General features: G+C 49.4%; 2 protein-coding genes across 5 annotated transcripts in view; both read left to right on the top strand.

The window, feature by feature from the left end:
* The first annotated feature begins 806 nt into the window (after positions 1-806).
* On the top strand, positions 807-6,409 carry AQP10 (aquaporin 10). The gene is made up of 6 exons (XM_039363534.1): positions 807-1,071; positions 3,152-3,278; positions 3,890-4,027; positions 4,278-4,396; positions 4,669-4,886; positions 5,602-6,409. The coding sequence occupies exons 1-6, from the start codon at positions 967-969 to the stop codon at positions 5,849-5,851; spliced, it is 957 nt and encodes a 318-aa protein (XP_039219468.1). The 5' UTR covers positions 807-966; the 3' UTR covers positions 5,852-6,409.
* A 4,323-nt stretch (positions 6,410-10,732) lies between these two features.
* ATP8B2 (ATPase phospholipid transporting 8B2) overlaps positions 10,733-20,265 on the top strand; it is a 23,269-nt gene continuing 13,736 nt past the window's right edge. Inside the window, exons 1-6 of one of the 4 annotated variants that reach the window (XR_005559154.1) lie at positions 10,733-10,933; positions 16,321-16,388; positions 18,221-18,279; positions 18,954-19,067; positions 19,463-19,561; positions 19,926-19,987. Coding sequence is in view for 2 of the 4 variants with exons in the window: in XM_039363608.1 (XP_039219542.1) it covers positions 16,358-16,388; positions 18,221-18,279; positions 18,954-19,067; positions 19,463-19,561; positions 19,926-19,987 (365 nt within the window). In the remaining 2 variants the exon portion in view is untranslated. Of the gene's footprint in view, positions 10,934-13,734; positions 13,811-16,320; positions 16,389-18,220; positions 18,280-18,953; positions 19,068-19,462; positions 19,562-19,925; positions 19,988-20,175; positions 20,231-20,265 lie in introns of those variants that run through there. The other 3 variants (XM_039363608.1, XM_039363609.1, XM_039363610.1) reach the window with 3 other exon arrangements.

Below are 20,265 nucleotides of genomic sequence, written 5' to 3'. Positions count from 1 at the left end.
TTCTCCAGTGCTAATGGAAGGTTGTTACGGATCGTCCTCGAGCCCTTCGCTAAGCGAGACGGTTGCTAAGTGAGCTGTGCCACATTTTACGGCTTCCCTTTGCCACAGTTGTTGAGTGAACCCCTTTGGTAGTTCACTTAGTGACGCGGTCGTTAAGTGGATCTGGCTCCCCGTTGACTTTGCTAGTCAAGAAGATCCCAAAAGGTGATCACAGGGACCTCTGGGGAACACTGCGACCGTCATAAACACGAGTCGGTTGCCAAGTTTCCTTCCTTTCTTCTCTCCCTCCCTTTCTTTCTTTCTTTCTTTCTTTCTTTCTTTCTTTCTTTCTTTCTTTCTTTCTTTCTTTTTCTTTTCTTCCTTCCTTCCTTCCTTCCTTCCCTATCCCCTCTTTCTTTCCTTCCTTCCTTCCTTCCCTCCCTCCCTCCCTATCCCCTCTCTCTTTCCTTCTTTCCTTCCTTCCTTCCTTCCCACCCTCGGCCCTCTTGCCCCCTCCCCTTGACTCTGGGGCCGCAGCCTTGGCCCCTGTCCAACCTGGGGTGTATCCCATGTGCGGGAGAGTCCCGTGTGTGCACACAACACCCGGGCCCCGCTGTGTGTACCCTGCCAGCATCCCAAAGGGCAAGGCCAGCAGAGAGTGCCAAGATGCCAAAAACACATGCCAACAACTCACACCCAGCCTTTAGGCAAACTGGGTGCAAAATACCCCCCAATAGCCCGGCTGAGCGAGCCTCCCCATCTGGGCAAGTCTACCCTTCTCCTCCGAGGGGCAAGCTGGACCTCTTCCCTCACCCCCCACCTCCCCACCCGCTGACCCCTCGCCCATGGCCATTCCTTGCACCTCTGCCCTTTGCCCTTACGTAACAGGCAATTAATCAATCCTGAATAATTAGCTATTGTGCGGAGGCACATGTATATATTGCCCTGCGCCAGCCTGCTTGGCTCCCTCGCCACGCCAGCCCTGCCATGTCTTACGCCCGCTGGCTGGGCAAGCTGCAAACCCGTTGCAGGATTCGCAGCTGCCTCCTGCGGCAATGCCTGGCCGAGTTTCTGGGCGTTTTTCTTTTAATTGTGAGTTCCCCAAATTGTGGGTTTCTCCCTTTCGGGGCCAGGCGGGGTGGGCTTTTCGGCTGGAGGGAGGGGAGGGGGTTGACTTGCCCGGGGGGGGGGGAGGAATGCCTGCAATTTGTCCAGGTGGGCACCTTCTCCGGTGTTTAGAGAGGATTTGGGGGAGGTTGGGGAGAGTCAGCGGTTGTGGTGGGTGCTGGGGGGCGATTGGAGGAAAGAACGTGGGAAATTTAATCCTGGCGTTTTGATGAGGATCTTGGAAGCAGTGAAGGAAAAGAGTTTGCTATCAAACGGAGAGATACATGACAATGTTATAGCTATGGTGAAGTACAATTTCCTTCCTTTCTTCCTTCCCTATCCTACTCTCTCTCTCTCTCCTTCCTTCTCTCCCTCTCTCTTTCCTTCCCTCCCTTCCCTATCCTTCTCTCTCCCCTCCTTCCTTCCTTCTTTCCTTCCTTGTCCCTTCTTTCTTCTCTCCATCCCTCCATTCTTTCTTTCCTTCCTTCCTCCCCTCCCTCCTTCCCTACGCTGCTTTGCTTTGCTCTCCTCTCCTCTGCTCTTCTCCCCTTCCTTTCCTCCTCCCTTTTTTCTTTCTCCTTCCTTCCTTCCCCCCTCCCTTTCTCCTTCCTTCCTTCTTCCTTCCCTCCCTCCCTCTAATCTTCCCCCTCCCTCTTTCTCCTTCCTTCCTTCCTTCTTCCCTCCCTCCCTTTCTCCTTCCTTCCTTCTTCCTTCCCTCCCTCCCTTCCTCTCTCTAATCTTCCCCCTCCCCTTCCTTCCTTCCTTCCTTCCTTCCTTCCTTCCTTCCTTCCTTCCTTCCTTCCTTCCTTCCTTCCTTCCTTCCTTCCTTCCCCTGTCTCTTCTCTAAAACACACAACTCCTGACACACGGGGCTTGTCTTTAAGACATTTTCCACGGAAAGACGTGTAAATACGCCTGCCTGGTCTGGCCGGGGTTTCACCCAGCCCACCTGGGGCGGCCTAGCCTGACCTGCCAGTTATTTATTTGCTAGGACAGGATATTTGCCCTGCTGGCTACATCTTTAACTAAAAGGGCAAAGATTCAGTTGGCTTTTAAACAGGGGGGGACAGAAATGACAAATCCAGGAAATCACAAACCACAGCTTGTCCTGGACTTAACAACGTTACATAGGGACCGTTCAAAGTCATAACGGCACTGAAAAAAAAGGAACTTAGGACCGTTTTCCACACTGACAACCGTCGCAGCATCCTCACAGCCACGTGATCTGAATTCAGGCTCCCGGCAACTGACTCGTATTAATGACGGTCGCAGCGTCCTGGGCTCACAATCCCCTTTTGCCATCTTTTGACAAGCAAAGTCAAGCTGGATTCATTTAACTAATTTAATAACGGCAGGGATTCACTTAAAATGGGGTGAAACTCATTTAACGACTCTCTCGCTCAGCCAGAACAACGTCGGTCTCCCTTGGTGGAGCGTTACCTGTAATTTCCGCTTGCAGGGAAGGAGGCAGCTCCGCACGGCTCAAGGAAAAGCAGGTTATAAGCGTAATCCGCTTTCATCCTTACAGCCTAGATTTCCCGCTGCAGGGAGTGGCCGGTTTCTCTCCAGATTCTTCCCGGCCTCAATCCTCTTTCTGACCTTGCTTGCGAGGGGAAAAAACACACAACACCTTTTCATTTCTCTGGCTTCTTTACACCCACCCAGCCCTGGAGTTTCTTTACACCCACCCAGCCCTAGAGTGGGCGAAGCAAAATTCACAATCTTCTCTCTCTCTCCCTCCATCTCTCTCTCTCTTTCTCTCTCTCCCTCCCTCCCTCCCTCCCTCCCCCTCTCTCTCTCTCTCCCTCCCTCTCTCTCTCTCTCTCCCTCCCTCCCTCCCTCTCTCTCTCTCTTTCTCGGAAAAGGCAGCCCAGCCAGTTCAGCATCTTCTCTGCCCATTTGGGAATCTGGCCCATCCTGGCTTCCCTTCAGGCTGGCACCGTCGCGGTTGGCCAACAATGTTCTCTGGGGATGGAAAGGCGGTTTGACAAGGAATTGGGATGGGGGGGGAAATCAGGGCAGGAGAGAGGCTGGCCCTTAATTTAAATTTTCCTTGTTTTTCTAGGTCATCACGCTCAGTGCGTCGGCTCAAAGTGTCACCAGCGAAGGGACCAAAGGCAATTATTTGAGCTCCTCTTTAGCCAGCGGAGTGGCCGTCATGGTGGCTGTCCACGTCTCCGGGGGCGTCTCAGGTGGGTTCCCCCCCCTCGCATACCTGGGTCTCCCCCAGACCCATCCAGTCTCCTCCCCCTCCCTCCATTGCAATCTTGGCTATATCATTTAAAGCAAATCAATGTAAAGCAGGTGGTGCGTGGTGGCTAAATGGACAGCTGGAAGGAGATGCTTTGCCTGTACGGCTTGGTCCCTGCCGTCGTTAAGCGGGTCACCAAGTCGTTAAGTAAAACCTGCCTATTCAATGGGTGGTTTTGGCTATTTTTCTATCAGAAAAGGGTGGAACGACCTTGCAAATCACACCCCTCTTAAAGCATGCTGGCTGGGGGATTCTGGGAGTTGAAGTCCACCCCTCTAAAAGCAGGCTGGCTGGGGAATGGTGGTGGAAATGATTGACAGAAGCCTTTCTCCCTCCCTCCCTCTTCTTCTTCTTCTTCTTCTTCTTCTTCTTCTTCTTCTTCTTCTTCTTCTTCTTCTTCTTCTTCTTCTTCTTCTTCTTCTTTCTTCTTCTTCTTCTTCTTCTTCTTCTTCTTCTTCTTCTTCTTCTTCTTCTTCTTCTTCTTCTTCTTCTTCTTCTTCTTCTTCTTCTTCTTCTTCTTCTTCTTCTTTTCTCTCTCTCTCTGTCTCCCAGGAGGACACCTGAATCCGGCCTTCTCGCTCTCCCTCTGCCTGCTGGCTCAGTTTCCCTGGTGGAAACTGCCTGTTTATTTCCTCATCCAAGTTTTGGGAGCGTTCACGGGGGCCGGCACGGTCTACATCCTTTATTACGGTAACCAGATCGCCTTTGTTAAGAAGGCAGACTGGGGGGGGGGCTCATGGCCAGCTGCCCCCTTCTGGGTCCCGATGGCCGGATCACCCTGGGTGATCTTGGGGTAGAAGGCACACTGAGGACTAGTCCCTTTGTCAGTTAGATGACGTCCTCCTTAGATGACGCCCTCCTGCCACGTGATCTTGGAGCCCGCCCTTCACAGTCGTCTGGGTGGGGGTCTTGTTTTTTATTTTTATTTTTCTTGAGACAGACGCCATCCACAGCTACAGCAATGGGACCCTGAGGGTGACAGGACCCCGGGAGACGGCCTCCATCTTTGCCACCTATCCGGCCCCTTACCTGTCGATGCCAAACGGGTTTTTTGACCAGGTGAGAGGAGCAGCCATGTCCTGGGGGCTGCTGGGATATTAGTTCTCTTTTGTATGTTCATCTTGATCTTTCCTTCCTTCCTTCCTTCCTTCTTTCCTTCCTTCCTTCCTTCCTCTCTCCCTCCCTCCCCTTTCCTATTTGTACCTTCCTTCCTCCCTTCCTCCCTTCCCTATCCTGCCTCCCTCTCTCCTTTTTTTTTCTTCTTCTTTTTTCCTCCCTCCCTCATTTTCCCCTGCTGCTTTTCCTTCCTGGCTGTTTTTTTGCCTCCCCAGGTGCTGGGCACCGGGGTCCTGGTGCTGGGCATCCTGGCCATGATCGACGGCCGGAACAAGCGCATCCCGCCCGGATTGGACCCGCTGGCCGTGGGTCTCCTGGTCTTTGCCCTCAGCGTAGCCATGGGCGCCAACAGCGGCTGCGCCATCAACCCGGCCCGGGATCTGGGGCCACGGCTCTTCACCTACGTGGCCGGGTGGGGTCCCCAGGTGTTCAGGTGGGTCTCCCCCCCCTTTCCACTCCAGAGGCGGGCTGAGGTGGGCTGATCCCCAAACGCTGCTCAACTTTATAAAAAATAGTTTTCATTCTGCAGAAGCCAACATAGCCCAAAGCCCTTTCAACATTCGGTTGTTATATAGCACCTTACAGTTAGTCCTCGATTTACGGCTGCACCTGAGCCCCCAAATTTTGTGGCTAAGCCAAGCAGCTCTTCAGTGAGTTTTGGTCCCCATTTTACAACCTTCTTTGCCAAGGCCGTTAAGCGAATCGCTGCCACTGTTAGTCACACAGTCGTTAAGTGAATCGCGCTTCCCCCCCTTGAATTTGCTCGCCCGAAGGTTGCAAAAGGGGATCATGTCACACACACACACACACACACACACACACACACACACACACATACTGGGATGCTACAACAGTCGCAAACATGAGTCCATTGCCAAAGTGTCCACATTTGGATCCGAATGCCTCAAAGTTGTGCGATCTCTTTTTGTGATCTTCAGACCAGCCAAGTCAATGGGGGAATCCCAGTTCGCTTCCCAACTTGCAGGGATTCAGTTAACGACGGTGACAGGAAAGGTCATAAAACGAGGCCAAACTCAATGAAGGACTGTCTCGCTTACAAACGGAAACTCCCAGCTCAATTCCCATTGTAATTATGATTTCACCACTCCGTCCTGGCTTTACGCTCCCATCTGTTTCTGCCCTTCCAGTGCCGGAGACTGCTGGTGGTGGGTTCCAATCGCGGCCCCCATGCTGGGGGCCATGGTCGGGACGGTGATTTATCAATTCGGCGTCGAGTTTCATCACCCAGACGATCCGACGGAGCGGGAAAAGTCGATTTCGGAAAAACTGGACCTGGGCAGCGAGAAAGAGATGGAGCTGCCGGTCTACGTGGTGAACACATACGCCGAGTCGTGGAAAGGCGCCAGGCCGGAGTCCCACGGTGAAGCCCCCAAATGACACTTCTGCCCAGGACGCTTCCTCCTTCCTTTCCCTTTGGGTGTATTGGGTGGGGGGCACCTTCCTCAATCTGGGATGGAAAGGGGGTCTTTTGTATTAATCAAGACCTGGAAAAGGGACATTGGGGGCATCGGCGGTGAGTGAAACGGACGCCGGCTATCTGAGAAAGGACCCACGGGTAGAAGCCACCGTTCCATTGTGTGCCAAAACACAAGCAGGGCGTTTTTGGTGGTGGCCCCTTCTCTGCTTACAAACCAGCCAGAATTATTTCCCTTGTCCTCTTTTGGGTAGTATAAAGGGAGCAGCTGAGCCCCCCCAAGTCCATTTCACAGATCGTGGCACAGCCAGAGCGTAGCCATGGGGGGCAAAATTGTGCAGGGCTTTTACACGTTAGACAATTTGGCAGGTTGTTTAAGGACTCTTTTCTTTCCCGCGCTCGGAAAAGGCCGGATAATCCGGATCATCGGGATGGTAAAAACGTTGCCTCTTTCTCATGCAACTCTGGAGGTCTCGGCTAAGGATCTTTGGTGTGTCAAAAAAATAAATTATTTATTTTCACCTCGGCGTGGTTACAACTAGACCTCGACACAACCGAAGTTACAACCGCATGGGAAAAAAGTGACTTATGACCGTTTTTCGCACTTACGACCGTCGCAGCCTCCCCGCGGTCACGTGAACAAAATTCAGACGCTCGGCAACTGATTCCTATTTACGACGGTCGCAGCATCCCGGGGTCACGTGATCCTCCTTTTGCGATTTTCTGACAAGTCAAGGTCAAGATTTGCTGAACAACTTAACAACTGCATTGATTCACTTAACAACTGAGGCAAGAAAAGTCGTAAAGTGGGGCAAAACTCACTTAATGAACGTCTGGCCTAGCAACAGAAATTCCGGTCTCTGTTGTGGTCGTAAATGGAGGACTGCCTACATTATATTAGCCCTTAAGATTGCAGGCCTATGTCGGAAGGGAGGCCGAGCGGGGAAACTGAGGGAGCAATGTTCAACACAATCCCTGAATCAACACATGTCAGAGCCAAAGTTGAAAATTAAACTTGTGGCTGCCACACAGCAATGTTGTAACGCACAAGGCACAAAAGTCCCAATCGGCGGCCTTGGGAAGGGATAAGGAAGAGAACTATAGGATAACACGGACATAAAAATCTAGGGTAACCCTGATTGTCAGCTTCCCGGAGGGCTATTGCTGGCGACTCAATGCAGGATTAGATAAATCTCAAACCGGTTGGGTGAGGCCACTTTCAGGAGCCAGGAAATACTATGGGAAGCCTCCTTAGCCAGGAGCAGTCTATCGCAGACCTGAGACCTCAATGCCTCCAGCTTTTTTTTTTTTCCCTGAGCTTTTGGGATGCTTTGCTTTGGCTCCCAAAAAATCAGAGCCGGTTGGCTGAAACAAATCATCTTTTTTTTTTTTTTTTTTTTTTTTATTGAAAATTTTTACATTTTACAAAAACAAATCCCCTTCCCATACCCCCCCCTACCTCACCCCCCTGAAACAAATCATCTTAAAATGCAGTATTAAATGCAGGTCAGTCCTCGTCTTCACAACCGCAACTGACCCCCAATTTTCCGTTGCTAAGCGAGGCCTTGGTTAAGAGAGTTTGTGCCCCGTTTTTACACCCCTTCCTCGCCACCCTTGTTAAGAGAATCACTGCGGTTGTGAAGTCGTTAAGCGAACTCGGCTTCCACATTCACTTGGCTTGTCAGGAGGTTGCAGAAGGAATCTGCTGCAACTGTCCTAAGTACCAGTCAGTTTCCAAGCCTATGAATTTGTGATCGTGTGACCATGGGGGGGGGGGGATGCTGCGGAAGCCAAACCCTTAAGAAAAACAGGCCCATCCGTTTGGAAATCAGCGAAGCAAAAATGAGGCCGGGAGGAAAATGTGTGTGTTTGTGTGTCTGCCTATGTGTTTACACACCGTGCTAGAAAAAAAAAGAAAAGAAAAATCACCCTTTCGGTCTCGAAAGTCGACAGAGCCCTGTTGTGAGATTTTGTGTTTATTTTTAAACAAGCTGACACCCATTGCCACGTCCCCCAAACACACCGTGGCACCGTGCCCCCCCCCAAATTCACCGGGAGGCGGGCACAGAGCAGTGTCCCATTCCTGCCACTAGAGGCTCTAAATTTGGGGTGTTCCTTGTAGGCTTGTGAGCACAAGAAAGGCCTTGGAATGTGGACCCACAACTCCGGGCAAGGCCCAGCCTGTCTGGGTGCTGAGATCGAGACTCGCTCCAGCCTCAAAAGAAATCCTCAAAACAACTGCGAAGGAAAAAAAAAATCCCCTTGTTGAAAGCTGAATTCTCCAGCTTTTTTTTGTTTCTTTGTATGTTTGTTTGCTGCAGGATTGTGCGTCTTGAAACCACACACAACGGGCAGCAAAATGGCAAAAATGTGTCTTTCTCCAAATTGACAAACTACCCGGTGCGTTTGCCTCTTTAGAGTGTAGCTGTTTTTTTTTTTGTCGACTTTTTCTTAAGTTTATTTATTTTTTCCTAGCACAGGGACTCCCTGATTCATTTAGTGACGGTTCAAACTTATGACATCCCTGAAAAAAAACAACTTATGACCCTTTTTCACACTGAGGACGGTTGCAGCATTCCCTTGGTCACGTGATCAAAATTCAGACTGACTCACATTTACGACGGTCGCGGCGTCCCGTGATCCCGTGATCTCCTTTTGCGACTTTCTGACAAGCAAAGTCAATGGGGGAAAGCCAGGTTCACTAAAGAATTGTGTGGCTAAGTTAACAACTTAACAACCGAGGCAAGAAGGTGGTTAAAAACGAGACGAAGCTTCCTGAACAAATGTCTCGCTTAGCGACTTAAATTTTGGCTCAGTTGTCTGTCCAAAATAGCGGTTAAGAGGTTATCTTCCTCTCTTAGGATTTTGGGAGTGAAAAAGAGCTTGGCAAGGATTCCTTTTTCCAGAAGAAAAGAAAAATGCAACTTAAAAGAAAAAAGTTTGATTTCCAGACTTCGGCATTTTTCCACCAGAGGAAAAGAATTAATTTATGCTTCCCAAGCAAGAAACAGTTCTTTGTAATTGAATTTTTTTCCCATCTTTTTTTTTTTTTTTTAAAGGAGCTTTTTAGAAAGCTCGACCCTTTTTTTCCGAAGAGGGTTGCAAGTCTTTTCAAGTGCGCTATTTAAAACTTGAGGTGGTTTTTCTAGAATGTTTGCTAAGAAGGGGGAAAAAAGCACTCTGGAGCACCTTAAAAAAACATGTGTTTATTTTACTGATTTATTCCTTCATCCCATCATCTACCCCGCCTGTCTCGCCAAGGGATTCCGGGCACCTTACAAAAACGTTGATCTGGAAAGGTGGAAAAATGGGGACGTTTTGCAATGTGCAACTAGCTGGGGATGATGGGTGTTTTAGTCCTCCGTCAGGTTTGGGAGGGAGTTGTCTGCAAAGTTGAATGTATACGGCAAGCTTGACAAATTTACCAGACCTTAGAAAGGCTTGGCATAAAAGCAGATTATTTGAAAATATATATATATATATTGGCAGAGAAAAAGGAATTAAATATGTAAAAGCTTAAAAGTTGCAAAATTTCTGTGGTCAATCTCCTGACCAGATTCGATTTTACAGCCATTTTTGGGATAGTTATTAAGTGGAATCGGGCGCTTCAATTTGAGTCACAAGGTCATTAAATGTGAATCCAGCTTAATGGCCTTTTCAGGTCATAGAACCGCAACCGTTTTTATATCAAAGAGTCCACAGTTTCTCCTTTGGGGAGAGAGAAAGAAAACTATGTTTTTTGTTTTTTTTTACTCCTTGTGAAGCCACAGAACCTCCACAGAAGGAGCAGTCTATCTTGAAATGGCCATTTGCAAAAGGGAACTCTCTAGTGTGGGGCGTGGGAAGGCTGGGGACCCTCATTACAAACCGAGAAGAGATTTAAGGGGGGGGAGGCGGTGGCGGCAGAGAGGATAAAGGGAGAGGAGGTGGGAGAAAAACACTTCATTATATGTAATTTATTCCATTATATAGATCCTCTTCCTCTTCATGGTCCCGGTTTATGTAGGGCTGTCGTTTTAATTGTCAGTTTCAGGGCACCCCGCCCAGAATCGCAGATGGGTGATGAAGGAATGAACAGTCTGGGAAAATGGGACACACCAGAGGGAGCTGGGCCGAGGCAGGGCTGGGCAGCAGGGGCCCAGATGGATGACCTCAGAAGGGCCCCCTGAGGCTGGATTTCTGGGTGTGTTGGGGGGGAGAGACTAGGTAGAATGGGGCAGCTGGGGTCTGACTGGATGAACTCAGGAGGTATAGGTGTGTGTGTGGGGGGGGAACAGGCTGGAGATTTAGTGGAATGGGGCAACCGGGCCCGAATGGATGACCTCAGAGGGGGCCCCTGAGTCTATTTTGGGGCGTGGAGGGGTGAGGGGGGAAATGGGCTGGAGACTAGACGGAGCATGGGATAGTTGGGGTTTGACTGGATGAGGCTGGATTTGGGGCTGTGGGTGAGTGAGGGGAAATGGGCTGGAGACTAGATGGAGTATACTAGGGTAGTTGGGGTCCGAATGGATGGCCTCAGAGGACCCCTTCCCAAGCTGGATAGCGGGGACGAGCAACGGGGCAGTCGGGGATCCGGCTGGATGGCCTCGGAGGACGCCTTCCCAAATTGGATTGAGGGGACGAGCAACGGGGCAGCCGGGGGTCCGGCTGGATGGCCTCGGAGGAGCCCTCCCCAGCTGGATTGCGGGAAGGGGGGCGAAGGGAGGGAGGCTGGGCGGGGCCTGGGGCCCTCCTCCTCCTCCCTGCCCCATTCTCGGGGGGGGGAGGGAGGCAGGCCAGGCAGCCAGTGCGGGGCTCCCCCCCCCGGCCGCCCCTTTCATCACTTCCGCCCCTCCCTGCGCGCCTCCAGCCAGCCGGGCGGGCGGGCAGCGGGGCCGGCCGGGGAGGGGCGCGGCTGGCGGGGCGAGGGGCGCAGCGCCAGGCGGGCAGCGTTGGGGAAGGGGCGCCCGGGCGCCGCCCGCCACCCTCCACCGGCCCTGCCCGGGATGGAGCCGAGCGGCGGCGAAGGCGGAGGGCGAGCCCCGCAGCGGAGGAGGCTCGTTCAGGTACGCGGGCGCCGGCTTGGCGATCGATCCGGGCGGGGATGGCTTGACGGATGGATGGATTGATGGGGCGATCAGCTCCAGGATCGATTGAGAGCGCGATTAGGGGCATTGAGGAGGGGGATGGGTCAGGGGATTGATTGATTGAGGGATGGCTTAAAGGATTGATTAGGAGATGGATTAGGAGATTGGTTAGGGCATTGATTAGAAGATTAAGGGGTTGGTTACGGGATTGATTAAAGGATTGGTAAGGGGCTTGATTAGGAGATGGATTAGGAAAATGGTTAGGGGATGGGTTCGAAGATTCTTGGGAGACTGATTAGGGAATTGATTAGGAGTTTGATTAGGGAATTGGGGAGGGGATGCTCCCCCCCTCCAGTGCTCCAGGGACTGCCCCCCCCCGCTCGGCAGCTCCCCAACTAAGCTCAGCCCCCCCCCCCCCGCATTGATGGATGGATTGATCAACTGATTGATTAGCCGAGAGGTTAGTTAGGGGATGCTCCCCCCCCAGCCTTCTAGAGAGGGACCCCAATTCACCTGTCCCCTGACAAAGCTTGGGCTTTTCTGAAAACAGAAGGAGCAGCAGCTCCCATCATCCCCAACCCAAGCCGTCTGCGTGGGAGCTGGGCAAGAGGGGCCCAGAGTGATGGGAGGTGTAGTCCAGCCCAGCTGGGACAGGCAAGGAAGAGGGGGAGGCCTTTTGGTTTTTCCTGGGGGCTGGCAGTGGGTGGGTGGGGGAGAGGGAGACCCCCTCGCCCCAAATAGTGGGGAGTGGGGTCCCCTTCTGGCCTGGACTCCCCCCCTCCTTGGAATTCTGCAATTCCTGCTTTTGGAGAAAGCCTGCTCCGATTTTTGTACTAACTTTTAGTAGCCAGGATTGTGCGCCTCGAACCTGGTTTGATTCTCCAGGTGCTTTTCTGAAGAATGCTGGTGCTCAGCCGGGTCTTAAAAAAAAAAAATAGATATGTCTGTTATTTAGACTGTAAATCTAAACACCAAGTGAAGGCAACCTTGTAATTTCAATTCTCTAGATCCACTAGATCCGTTTTGGGGAGCCTTCCATCAAACTGGGCAGCAGGGAACCCGGTTAAACCCTTGGGATTTACAGGAAACGGGAGAAAAACGCCAGAAAAGGGGAATATTCAATCCTGCCTGCCTGGTTTTTTTTTTTGTTTGTTTGTTTGTTTGTCTGTTTGTACTTCGCCTTAATGGATCCGTCGTATCTGAAAATCTCCTTGCAAAACATCTTTTATGTTTTTAGATTCTGGCCTGTTTTTTTCCACTGACTCTTTCTGATTTTGCTTCTGGCTTCTCTTTTTTCCACCTCTCTGCTGTCTTTCTTCTGGATCGGCCGAGGTGCTGGGGATACCTTCCCTTTGCTGCTTGGGGGGGGGGGGGTCTTCAACTTTTCAAGCTAAGGAAGCTGTTTGCTTTTTTTTTTTTTTTTAAGGAAAGTGTTTTTGTTTTAGTCCCTCCCCCTGACTGGGGGACCCTGGGAGTTGAAGTCCCCACGTGTGAAAGTTGCCAAGGTTGAAGAATGGGGCTCTCTACACAACTAATCTTGTCCTTGATAGGGTAGAATGTAGAATGTAGAATATAGAGGTAGGGGCTACCACTTTTTATTATACCAATATGTGGGTATATGGATAATTCTGTATTTATTTATTTTTGTCATATTTATGTAGTGTATATTGGAGATGGTGACCCTTTGAGAGCTGAAGGCAACGAAATTTCATTTTAATGTACGATTAGTGTACATTCAAAGTGACAATAAAGTTATTATTCTATTCTATATTCTATTATATATTCTATTGTATATTCTATTCTATATTCTATTCCTATTCTATTCTTCATTCTATTCTCTGTTCTATTCTATTCTATATTCTCTATTATTCTATATTTATGCAGTGTATATTGGAAGTGGTGACCCTTTGAGAGCTGAATGCAATAAAATTTCATTTTAATGTACAATTAGTGTTTGTTCAAAGTGACAATAAAGTTATTCTATTCTATATTCTATTCCTATTCTATTCTATTATCTATTCTATTCTCTGTTCTGTTCTCTATTCTATTCTCTATTCTCTGTTCTGTTCTCTATTCTATTCTATTCTATTCTATTCTCTGTTCTGTTCTCTATTCTATTCTATTCTATTCTATTCTATTCTATTCTATTCTATTCTATTCTATTCTATTCTATTCTCTGTTCTGTTCTCTATTCTATTCTATTCTATTCTATTCTATTCTATTCTATTCTATTCTATTCTATTCTATTCTATTCTATTAAAGACCAATACAGTACAAGTGTGCAAAGGAACACAAAGAAAACAGTAGGGCAGTATTCCCAATAAAATCATCACCCCCTCGATTCATGCCAGCCTTTGACAGTTTGTTCTCTTCCACTCTTGACCTTTTGGCCAAGGCCCACCATCCCTTGTTGCTGACCGTAATCGATTGACGCAAAAGCCAACGGATTTAGCCATGCCATTTGCATTTTTCTTGGCGCCTGGGGCTTCTGCTCTCGCTGGCCCAAAACCCAGCTCCAGCTCCCCTGCTAACTTTCTGCTAAGCTGGCACGGCTCCTTTCCCCAACCTTGGCCGAGGCTGCCTTTTCCAAGGGTGAATGAATAAATGGAAAGAAATCCCAGTTTTTTTACCTTCTGCATGGCTCCTGCTGGTCATCCCTTCCCGGAATTCTCAACTAGCTTCTCTCTCTCTCTTTTTAAATTTTTCTGTTTTATTTTGGCCTCTTTCCCAACCTGGAGGAAAAAAAAAAAAAAAAGCTGGAAGGAGTCAAAGTGTTTTCGTGTCATCTTCGGAGAACAGGCAGGCCTGGTGGATTCCGTTTGGGACACCAAATCCCGGCCTGTTTTAGGATGTCAGGTGAGGGGAAAGCGGGCTGAACAAACCGAGAATGAGGGCCAATGCCTTAAGCTGGCTTTGGAGCATCCCAAGGTGGCTTTTCGGAGAGAGAGAAATCCGAGGGTAACTTGAAAACTGGAAGCTGAAACCAGCCGAATGCACCCTGGGTCGGATAGCAAGAGCCAAGGGTTTTAAATTTCTCCTGGTTGGTTGGTTTGGGAAAATGTTTTTATTTTTCAAGACAGATTTTGCTTAAACAGCCTCTTTTTTTAAAAAAAAAAATCAATAGTTTATTTTCCCTGCCTTCAGTAGCTCCGTTGAAAGTGGTTTGTTTGTTTTTTCTTGGCACACCCTAAACGGTGGATGCTGGGTTTAAGCTTCTCCTGGTTCCCAAATTGACTCCTTTTTCTGGAGATCTTCACACCCCTCTCTGCCTCATTCCCCCCCACCCAAAAAAAATCCAGGATTAGATCCAGGGGAGGGAGGTTGAGTTTACACAACTTCAGAAGCAAACGTGTCAGGCAGGAGCTGTTCTTTACTCCACGTTTTGCGTTTTGGGGAATTAAAATATTTGCTCAAGAAACAAACTTAGGGGTGGGGAAGCGAAGAGAGAAAGAGGACGGGAGGGTGGTGGAAAACAAGGCTGCTTTTTTTCCCTTTGGGGGGGCCTTCCCCCCCCAAAACACTCCACTGTTGAGCTTCCCTCTCCTCTTTGTAAGTTTTGTTTTCCCCTCTGTGTTTTTAATAGCTTTGGTGATGGTTTCTAAAGAGGAGGAAAGAATCAAAAAACAGAGAGAAACCTTGTTGCTTTGCTTCTCCCACTTGGAGTCTCAGCCACATGGCAGATGCTTCCCGGCCCCCCCCCGTTCTCCCCCCCCCAGGCCAGATCTCCCGGAACGAGTGCGAACCAGACCACCGGAGGGAACCTTGAGGACTAGGATCTCCTTCCTGACCTGTTGAGCCTTTCCAGCCTTTTTCTGTTTTTTTAGTTTTGGCTGCTGAACGGCGGGATCGGCTCAAAAATGGTTGGGGATCAATTTCTTTCTTTCTCTCTCTCTTTGCCTTTCTTTCTCTCTATTTCTTTCTTTCTTTCTCTCTCTCTCTCTCTCCCTTCCTTCCTTCCTCCTCTCTCTCTCTCTCTCTCTCTCTCTTTCTCTCTCCATCCATCCTGTACACTTGTGATACTACAACTCCCATCACCCCCAGCCAGCACTTATTCCTCCTTCCCCCCCCCCGCCATTAATTGTTTCTCTCAGCCAGCTGGGTTCACTCAAACGTTGTTGTTGCAAAAGTAAACCTGGTTTAGGAGGGGCGCTTCCAGGGCTTAACTGGTGTGGTGGGACAGGCACCCAATTCCCTGGCTGCATGTTTACCGTGCTGGTTGTCGTGGTTGTGTTTGTTGTGCGTCACATCACACGTCCATCCGGATAGCGACCTAGGAAAAAAGTAACCACAATGTTTTTCGTACAGGGTGTCATACACAGCAAAGGAAGCGTTGTGTGGTTGATGCGAGAAAGACGGTGGAGTGGGGGGAGAACAGCAGAAGGGCCTTTGCTAAGGCTTTGTTGCTAGTCACAGTCACAGCGATGGTGCGTAGTTGGCTTGTGATTATCTAGCACATCCTCGAACTCGTGTCCAATGGCCTAAACAGACCTGGTTTTCCTGGATAGCATGATGACAGTTTTGTCTCTTTAGTTCATTTCTTCTGCCAAAGTCGTGTCTAGTTTCCTAGCTTCCAGAGGATGAAGAAACAGTTTGAGGTATTAGATGTGTGTGTTTGTGTGTGTGCGGGTATCATTCTTTTTTTTTTTTCCTTTTTAAAGTCCTTTTTTACATTATTTCAGTGAAAAAGGTAATTCGCTTTTCTTATCAACCGTTATGCTTTGGGTCTCGCCTCCTCAATACTCAGGAACGAAATGCCGGCTTGACAGGCTGCCACTGGCCTCGTTCACTGGGTGCATCAAGCCATAGTTTGATCATGGTTTAGTGGAGTAACTGTGTTGCTGCTTTGTATAACCAGCGTGGCCCTAACCGGTATCACAGGGAGTAATAGCCATCAAACACCAATTTTCCACAAATCTGCTGGATCTCCGTTAAAATTGGTTGTGTTATTCCTTGTGGCAGGGTGTTCCATAGCTCAACTCAATGTAGTTTGCTTTTATCTCACCCAGAAGGGCTGATGGTTGGCCTTATCCTCGGTTAATGCAAAGGCACCACGTTTTTTCCCCCCCTTTTATTCGTTCCCATCTAGGTTTGTTCATTCTTCTTCGGTTTCCTTGTTTTTAAATGTTTTTCGCCATTTGCAAACTGCTCGGAATTGCTGCGAGTTGGGCAGACTATAAATGTAATAAATCATTAATATTATTACAAATATTCACGTCTTCTGGGAATCCGGTCTGCCTGGTTAGTTTCTGAATGGATGGACTGTGGAAGTTCGAGAACAGGCTAAATTTAATAACCAGGTTTAGCATGCTGGTTTGTTTGTTTGTTTGTTTCCTCCTGCAACACATGTTTTTCTCTCCCCCTTGCAGCATCTCCTATGGGCCTGACCACTCACCCGCAAAGGCCATGGAATTTTGTTCTAAGAAACACCCTGCAGGTAAGACACAAACATACACCCCGTATCCCAGGTCTCTATCTGGGAGGAAAGAAGGTTAAGGTAGACTTTGCTTAGCTAACAGGCTCTGCAGGAAGGAGAATCTGAGGCCTCGGGATGCAATTTCTGTGGAAAAGTGTGAAACGGAGAGACAGTTTTGCTTAGTGGTTAAAGCACCCAGTGGGAAGGAGGGAGGGAGTTCTAGTCCTGCCTTAGGCATGAAAAAACCAGCTGGGCAACTGTGGGCCAATCATTAGGAGAAAGCGAGTTCTAGTCCCGCCTTAGGCACAAAATTCAGCAGGGCGATTTTAGAGCTAGTCCCTCACAAAGTCGGCTGACTGGGATGGGGTTGGACTAAATGACCTCCAAGGTCTCTTCCTGCCCTAGGATTCTATCATTCTACGAGCTTGAGCAGGGGGTTGGCCTAGATGACCTCCGGGCTCCCTTCCAGCCCTAGGATTCCATCATTCTACAAGCTTGAGCAGGGGGCTGGGCTAGATGACCTCCAAGGTCCCTTCCGGCGTTAGGATTCTATCATTCTACGAGCTTGAGCAGGGGGCTGGACTAGATGACCTCAAGGTTGCTTCCACCCTTAGGATTCCAGGTTCTCTTTGCCCGATCCCAGTCTTTCGTGCCAGGGAAGAAAAGAATGCAGAAATCCTTAAGAAGGAGGGAGAATTTTAATTCGATTTCCTTGCCTTTCTCGCTGATTCATCAGCCCATCCTTTGCTGGGTGGGTGGGTGGGATTCCGCAAAGGGGAAAGCAACCCACAAAGACCCTCTCCCCCCTCCCCCATCAAGCGGTCGTCTTGGTGACGCCATCCCTGCCCCTGATTGGCTGCTGGGCAGCAGTGGGAGGTGCCCCCCCCTTCTCTCTTTCAGTGTCAGGGTAGACTTTCCCTTCTGCAGCCGGTCGAGGGGGGCAAGAGAGAGAGAGAGAGAGAAAAGGGACCCCCAGTCCATCTGTCCGTCTGGGAGAGCCCCCCCCCCAGCTGTAGCCATGACCATCCCCAAGGAGATGCCCGAGAAATGGCCCTGGGTGGCTGTGGCGACCACGGATGCCCGCAGCCAGCTGCTTTGGGGGACAGGTAGGGGGGTCAGCTGCCCTGGGGCAAAGGGGAGGGGGGTCTCTTTGGAAAGAGGGGGTGAGGGGGTCCGGGGGGGGGGTAGGTGGGATCTGGTGCCAAGCCAGCTGTCCGAGCTTTGTCTGTAAGGGTCTCCGTGGAGGGTGTTCTTGCTGCGGCACTCTCTGCACTCATTACCTCATCTTCCCTGGCTTCCCCCCCCCACCATTCCTTTGCATGAGGGAGAGTGGGGGGGGCGGATAGCCCTGCTTTTTCGTTCCCCCCCCCCAAGGAAATCTTTCCCAGCTTTCTCAAAAGTGACCTTGTGTCCTCTCCGTTATAGAATCCCGAATGGTCTTTCTTTCTTTCTTTCTTTCTTTCTTTCTTTCTTTCTTTCTTTCTTTCTTTCTTTCTTTCTTTCTTCTTCCTTCCTTGCTTCCTTTTTTCTTTCTTCCTTCCCTCCTTCCTCTTTCTTTCTTTTTCTTTCTTCCTCTTTTTTCTTTCTTTCTTCCTTCCCTTCCTTTTTCTTTCTTTCTTTCATCCTTCCCTCTTTCTTTCTTTCTTTCCTCCTCCTCCTCCTCCTCCTCCTTCTTCTTCTTCTTTTTCCTCTTCCTCTTCCTCTTCCACCTTCTTCATCTCCTCCTCCTCCCCCCATTCATTCATTCCTCAACTAGCATTGATTCGAAATCCCAGATGAGAGGGGAAAAGTAACCCTGGTTTTTGTCGACCGGCGTGGTCTGCCCCGGCTAACCCGGTTTGGTTCTCTTCCAGAGGACGAACGGCGCGTGAGGGCCAATTCTCGAGAATACAACGAAAAATTTCAGTACGCGGTGAGTGGCAAGCCTAAAATTGCACGCAAAACACGTTTGGCACCCACGTCGTTCCTTTCTGGCTCTTCGCACGGGGGTCCCCGTCTGGCATTTTAGGGCTGGGGGGAGTCCCACCACCCATCCTTCCTGGCAGGGGATAATGGGGTCAGCCTTCTGAACTCCCCGATGCCAGAAACCACAAACTTTTGCCTCCAGCAGAAACAGAGCAAAAGTTGCCATTGAGACAAAGGGGGGGGGAATCACATTTTGGGGGGCTGGAGAGAAGAAGGGTTGTGTTCACACACCACGTGAATCACCCCAAAGAACTCCAGCTTCTCTTTTCCAATTTATTGAAGTCCTTGTAGGCGTGTTTGTGTGAACCCAACATGCCAAGTGTGTGTGTGTGTGTGTGTGTGTGTGTGTGTGTGTGTTTATTTGAAATTCCTTCTGAGGTTTCTGGACCTTTTTGATGTGTGTCTCGTGGCAGGACAGAAACCCAGAAATAAGAACAGAAATAAAATGTCCTGTTTATTATTATTTTATTTTACATTTTATTTTATTATTTTATTTTTATTATTTTATTTCATTTTTTATTTTATTATTATTTTATTTTATTTTCATTTTATTTTATATTTTATTTTATTTTATATTTTATTTTATTATTTTATTTTTTAATTTCTCCTGCTCCTCCGCAGAGTAACTGCATCAAGACGTCGAAATACAACGTGATCACTTTCCTGCCAATCAACCTGTTTGAACAGTTCCAGGAAGTTGCAAACACTTACTTCCTCTTCCTCCTCATTCTCCAGGTGGGATTTCTTCCTTGGGGTGAGCAGGAGGGCCCCCCCAAAAAACAAAGAAATCAGGGGGTTCACACCCTTTTTATTCAGTGGGGTGGTGCCACCTCTACGCTTCCCACTTTGGCACAAATGCCAAGGGGGGGGGGTTGTGTGTCTCAATAAACCACAGTTTGGCCCAATTAAGTCCCTCCCTCTTTCCTCAATCTCTTTTCCTTCCTTCCTTCCTTCCTTCCTTCCTTCCTTCCTTCCTTCCTCTTCCTCTTCCCTCCCCGTGTTCGGTTCCTCTACCATATCTTGCTGGGATCTCATCTGCGCCCTCATCCTTTGAGCGCTGCCCTCCAGGCCTGCCCTGGCCGGGGGTCCAGATCGATAACCCAGCCCCTCGGGGCTTTCTCTCTCCGCAGCTCATCCCACAGATCTCCTCCTTGTCCTGGTTCACCACGATTGTGCCTTTAGTCCTTGTGTTGACCATCACAGCTGTCAAGGACGCCACCGACGACTACGTGAGTATCGGAAAGAGGAGGAATTTCTGCTGGGCGCGAAGGCTTTTGCAAATAGGAAGGATGGACAGAATAACAGAGCTGGAAGGGACCTTGGAGGTCATCTAGTCCAACCCCCTGCTCTAGCAGGAGACCTTATACCGTTTCAGCCCAAGGTCTGTCCAATCTCTTCTTTAAAAAAACCAAGTTAGGAAACTTGCAGTCGTTGCCTGTTACTAATGTTTGTTTGGTTTTAACCTCCAGGAGCGAGGATGGGGGGAGAAGAGGGGGCAGTTTGGGGCAGGGGGTGTCAATTTAGCTCGAAATCTTGGGCGAGAAGGGTCCTGGGTTCGAATCCTCGCTTTCCAACCTGACTTTCTGCCGACAGTTTCGCCACAAGAGTGACAACCAGGTGAACAGCCGACATTCACAACTGCTGATTAACGGGATGTGAGTACAATCCCCAATTTGGGAAGGGGGAGGCGCAGAAGGTGTTTCGGGGGGGTTAGGGGGAACACAGGCAGTCCTCGACTTATGACAATTTGTTTAGTGACCGTTTGAAGTTTCAACGGCACCGGAAAAAAAGGGATGTAGGACCAATTTCCCCCACTTGACGACCGTCACAGCATCACGTCATCAGAGTTCAGACGCTGGACCAGCGACTCGTATTTATGACGGTCGCAGCCTCCTGGGGTGTGTGTGTTTTCCCCTTTTGCGACGTTCTGACC

The sequence above is a fragment of the Crotalus tigris genome, unplaced genomic scaffold (assembly GCF_016545835.1).
Source record: "Crotalus tigris isolate CLP2741 ecotype Arizona unplaced genomic scaffold, ASM1654583v1 scf7180000019553.37968852642:3898890, whole genome shotgun sequence".
In the NCBI taxonomy this organism is placed as follows: domain Eukaryota; kingdom Metazoa; phylum Chordata; class Lepidosauria; order Squamata; family Viperidae; genus Crotalus; species Crotalus tigris.
Note: the sequence above shows the minus strand (reverse complement) of the source record. Positions and strands in the feature narration are given on the sequence as shown.